The 4,893-nt window shown below is 51.2% G+C and overlaps 1 protein-coding gene across 1 annotated transcript; it reads left to right on the forward strand.

The window, feature by feature from the left end:
* Nucleotides 1-777: 777 nt before the first annotated feature.
* EMWEY_00034210 (hypothetical protein, conserved) lies at nucleotides 778-4,382 on the forward strand (the record flags this gene model as incomplete). The annotated part of the gene is made up of 5 exons (XM_013481925.1): nucleotides 778-2,774; nucleotides 3,000-3,373; nucleotides 3,577-3,701; nucleotides 4,044-4,125; nucleotides 4,255-4,382. 5 exons carry the CDS (start codon nucleotides 778-780, stop codon nucleotides 4,380-4,382), a joined length of 2,706 nt encoding a protein of 901 aa, XP_013337379.1.
* Nucleotides 4,383-4,893: the final 511 nt, after the last annotated feature.

A 4,893-nucleotide genomic window follows, 5' to 3' on the forward strand; every position in this document is an offset into this window, starting at 1 on the left:
TGCTGCTGCTGCTGCTGCTGCTGTTGCTGCTGTTGCTGCCGCTGCGGATACGGTATATATATACGGCGCTGCAGCAGCAGCAGCAGGAGCTGCTGCTGCTAGTGCTGCAGCAGAAGCATTAGAGTAAGCAGCAAATATTATTTTTTTTATTATTTTTTTTTCCTTAAGAATTTATTTTTATTAATTAAATAAATTGCTGCTGCCGATACACAGCCGTATCGAAGCATCCATGCAGCAGCAGCAGCAGCAGCAGCAGCAGCAGCAGCAGCAGCAGCAGCAGCGGCCGTAAACGGCAGCAGCAGCCAGCGGGCACTCTCCATAGACTGCAGAGCAGCATAAAGAATTTCCTTCTTCTTTATACGATTAATAAAGCAGCAAATATATTGTATAATTCCTCTCCTTTCCTTCTTAACAGCAGCAGCACGAGCAGCAGCAGCAGCAACAACAACAGCAGCAGCAGCAACAGCAGCAGCAGCAGCAACTGCAAAAGCAGCAGCAGAGCAGCAATCCTGACAGCAAAAACACAGCATGCATTGGTAAACTTCATGAGGCAGCAGCAGCTGCTAGGCATCAGGGCTGAAGCCCTTCCAGCGCAGCCAGCAGCAGCAGCAGCAGCAGCAGCAGCGACTGCAGCAGCAGCAGCAGAAGCAGCGCAAATCCTCTGCAGGCATATTCACGAGGATGCAGCAGGACGCAAGGGAGGCTGCTGGCTGCCCACCTGCTGCTTCTGAAGTCGCTGCTGCTGCTGCTGCTGCTGCTGCTGCTGCTGCTGAGCCAATGACCAACTCAGCAGCAGATTCCAATGGATCAGCAGCAGAAGCAGGAGCAGCAACGCCACATGCTGGCAGCAACAGCAGCAGCAGCAGCAGCAGCAGCGGACGCCGCTTGATATCTTTCTCTGTTGCCTCTAGTGCCAATGAACGGCAGCGCATGCAGCATGAACAAAATAGAGCAGCAGCAACAGCAACAGCAGCAGCGGCAGCAGCAGCAGCAGCAACTGCAGCAACTGCAGCAACTGCAGCAGAAGGAAATAGAGGCCTCATAGTAGAACGCGAAAATGCAACTGCCGCAGCAACGTCGGACGCTGCAGCAACAGCAGCAACAGCAGCAGCAACAGCAGCAGCAGCAGGAACTGCTGCAGCAGCAACAGCGAACACTGATGCTTCCTCCACAGGAGGGGATGCTTCGGCAGCAACAGGAGCTGATGCAGCAGCAGCTGCTGCTCCTGCTGCTGGTCCTGCTGCTGCTGCTGCTGCTAGTGGTAATTATATGAGTGTTGGTAAATTTATGCGTCGCTGCGGCAGTGCAGCAGCAGCAGCAGCAGCAGCAAGAAGACGTAAACATCCTGAATTAGCAGGAACAGGATGGGACCCTCAGCAGCAGCAAATCTCCCCTAGCAGCAGCAGCAACAACAACAACAGGAACAGCAACAGCAGCAGCAGCAGCATAAGATTAGCAGCAAAAGCTAATGAGGAAGGAGTGTTAGCTCCTGGTTGTGTATTAAGAGCAGCAAGACAAGCAGCAGCAGCAGCAGAGGAAGCAGCAGCAGCAATATCTTCCTTACACAGCAGCCAATTATCCTTAATAAATGGCACAACAGCAGCAGCAGCAGCAGCAGCAGCAGGTAACAGCAGCAGCAGCAGCAGCAGCAAGAGGAAGAAGAAAATAGTATTAAAGGAAGCAACATGGGAAGCAGCACTTGCTGCTGCAGTAGAGAGACAATACTATCCAGATCTCCCGCTGCTGCGGCTGCTGCAGCAGCTGCTAGCAGCAGCAGCAAAAGGAGATAATAATAAAATATTTATTATTAATCAACAAATTAATTCCCTTGCTAATGCTACACCTGAACATCTTAATCCTGCTAGGAGGCAGTGTCTGCTGCCGCAGCAGCAACAGCAACAGCAGCAGCAGCAGCAACAGCAACAGCAGCTGCTGCAGCAGCATTTGCTGCTGCTGCAGGAGACTCCTGAACTTATAAGTGCAGCAGAAGACAGAGAAATCACCAAAAGGAGGAGAGGAGATGACATGTCTTATGAGCAGCAGCAGCAGCAGCAGGAGCAGCAGCAGGAGCAGGAGCAAGATATGCAGCAGCAGCCACAGAGGAAACGTAAGCAGCAGCAGCAGCAGCAGCAGCAGCAGCAGCAAGGGTCAGACAATGAGGACGATGATGAGCCAGTAGTACTGATGAAGGAAGTTAAGCCCGAGCTAAGAGAGTTGCTGCAGCACGACGTAATAGATGTAGATGCATGCAGCAACTGCAGCAGCAGCAGCAGCAGCAGCAGCAGCAACAGCAGCAGTGATTCAGAGGATGGTGAGGCTAGTGGTCTATTGGATGCAGAAGAGTTAGAGAGACAGCAGCAACTGCAGCAGCAGCAGCAGAAGTTAGCAGAGCAGCAGCTGCAGCAGCTGGATGAAGAAACCCGTCGTCTGCAGCACAACCGCCAGCAGCAGCAGCAACAGCAGCAGCAGCAGCAGCAGCAGCAAAAAAAAAAGAAAGAAATAGGTATAGATGAATTCTTTGATCTATTTATCTCTGAGGATCAAGACAGCGCACAACGTTTATTAGATCAGCAGCAGCAGCAGCAGCAAGAAAAACGCATGCAATTATGGCAGCAGCAGCAGCAGCATAATAAAAAGCAGCTGCTGCTGCAGCAGCAAACTGTTGCAGGTAGATCTGCTGCTGCTGGTCCTGCTGTTGGCTTCCATCCAGGAGCAACGCGTCTTTTCTTTAAGGGGATCGATGCAGATGACGATCCCCGTAACTTTATGCCAAGGTATGTATGCAGCAGCAGCAAGTGCAGCACCAGCAGCAGCAGCAGCAGCAAGTGCAGCAGCAGGAGTGGTAGTAGTAGTAGCAGGAGTAGCAGCAGCAATGCATGCAATACACGAGTAGAACTGCTGCTGCAGCAGGAGAGAAGATTTATCTACCTTATTGTCTGTGTGTGCTGCTGTTGCTGTTGCTGCTGCTGTTGCTGCTGCTGTTGCTGTTGCTGCTGCAGGGGGGAGATACGCTCGGAGTGTACACGTTTTACTACTATGCAGCGGGCACTGCAGCAGCAGCAGCTGCAGCAGCAGCTGCAGCGGCGTCGTGCGCAGCACCTAAACCTAGACAGCAGCAAGATGCACCAGATGGTGCAGCACGGGGAATTTAGGCCTCCTCCTCCCCATCAACTTCAGCAGCAGCAGCAGCTGCTGCTGCAGCAGCAAGGAGGAGGAGCAGCAGCACCAGGAGGAGGAGGAGGAGCAGCAGCAGCAGCAGCAGCAGCAATTCAGCTACCAGGAGAAAAGCCCATAGGATTTTCCTTAACTTCTTTGCCTATTAATTTGCCTAATAAACAACCTAATGAGCCTAATACCCAGCAACTTACATGGGGTACGTCCTGCTGCTGCTGCTGCTGCTGCTGCTGCTGCTGCTGTTTGTGGTGGTGGTGTTGCTGCTGCTGCTGTTGCTGTTTCTGCTGCTGCTTTCTTGTGTGTCTGTGCGTTTTTACTGTCTTATTTTACCATTTATATATGTATCCTTATTCTCTGCTGCTGCTGCTGCTGCTGCTGCTGCTGTTGCTGTTGCTGCTGCAGGTTCTTTATTGAGTACCCCTTTGCTGCTGCAGATAGGAGCAGCAACACCGTGTATTGCTGCTGCTGTTCATGGTGATGTTCCTCCTCTGCATGCGGATGTTATTAGCTATAAGATGCCTGAGCCTGTAGGGAGGGAGGCTGCTGCGCTGCTGCTGCAGCAGCAGCAGCAGCAGAAGCAAAGAAGGAAACAGCAGCATAGACAAGCTCTACGTGAAGGTGCTGCTGCTGCTGTTGCAGGTAGCTGCAGCAACAGCAACAGCAGCAGAAGCTTATGTGGTGGTAGTGCTGCAGCACTAGCAGCACGCAGCATCAGCAGCAACCGCAGCAGCAACGTTGCTGCTGCAGCAATGCGTAGGCTAGTAAGGGCTCATAGTACATCAGGAAAACCTAAAACAAACAGCAGCAGCAGCAGCAGCAGCAGCAGCAACCCTCATATTGCTGCTCTTATGCAGTCCCCCCTGCTGCAGGCCCTATCTAGTAGGAGAGCAAGAGAGGAGAGTGCAGCAGCAGACTTCAAGATAAGGGGGAGCTTCTCTATTAAGAGAAAAGGTAAGTGCAGCAGCAGCAGCAGCAGCAGCAGCAGCAGCAGCAGCAGGTGTTGTTGTAGGGGGGGATGTATAGGTTCTGTAGTTCTATGGGGGATTTGTTTTTGCTGCTGTTGTGCTGCTGCTGCTGCAGGCGTCAGCAGCAGCAGCAGGAAAAGCTGCAGCAACAGCGTCGTGTCTGTTAACTCCTCTGCAACACCTCGGCCACACAGCAGCAGCAGCAGCAGCAGCAGCAGCAGCAGTAGCAGTAGCAAGCAGTAGGGCGCTGCAGCTGCTGCAGAGTAGTAGCAGCAACAAAGGCATCTGCTACACCAGCGCAATAGAAGCTGGAACTCTTATTGCAGCAGCAACAGCAGCAGCAACAGCAACAACAACAACAACAGCAGCAGCAGCAACAGCAGCAACAGCAGCAACAGCAGCAGCAATAAATGCTAATTAGCTAATAAAGCAAATAAATGCAGTTTTAGTAAAGGATATATTTTCTAGCAGCAGCAGCAGCAGCAGCAGCAGCAGCAGCAGCAGCAGCAGCAGCAGCATTGTCAGCAACAGCAACGTAGCTTTTGTGCTGGTGCCGATGTAGCAGCAGCAGCAGCAATAACAGCAACAACAACAGCAGCAGCAGCAGCAGCAGCAGCAGCAGCAAGAAAATCCCCAGACAATGAGTGTTAGATAGGGGATTATTTGTCTAATTTTTTTTGTTTTTCTTTTTTAATAAAAAAAAAAAAAATTTATTTATTTTATTTATATAAATAATTTATTCATTTATTTATTT

The sequence above is a fragment of the Eimeria maxima genome, genomic scaffold (genome assembly GCF_000499605.1).
Source record: "Eimeria maxima Weybridge genomic scaffold, Emw_scaff465, whole genome shotgun sequence".
NCBI lineage: Eukaryota > Apicomplexa > Conoidasida > Eucoccidiorida > Eimeriidae > Eimeria > Eimeria maxima.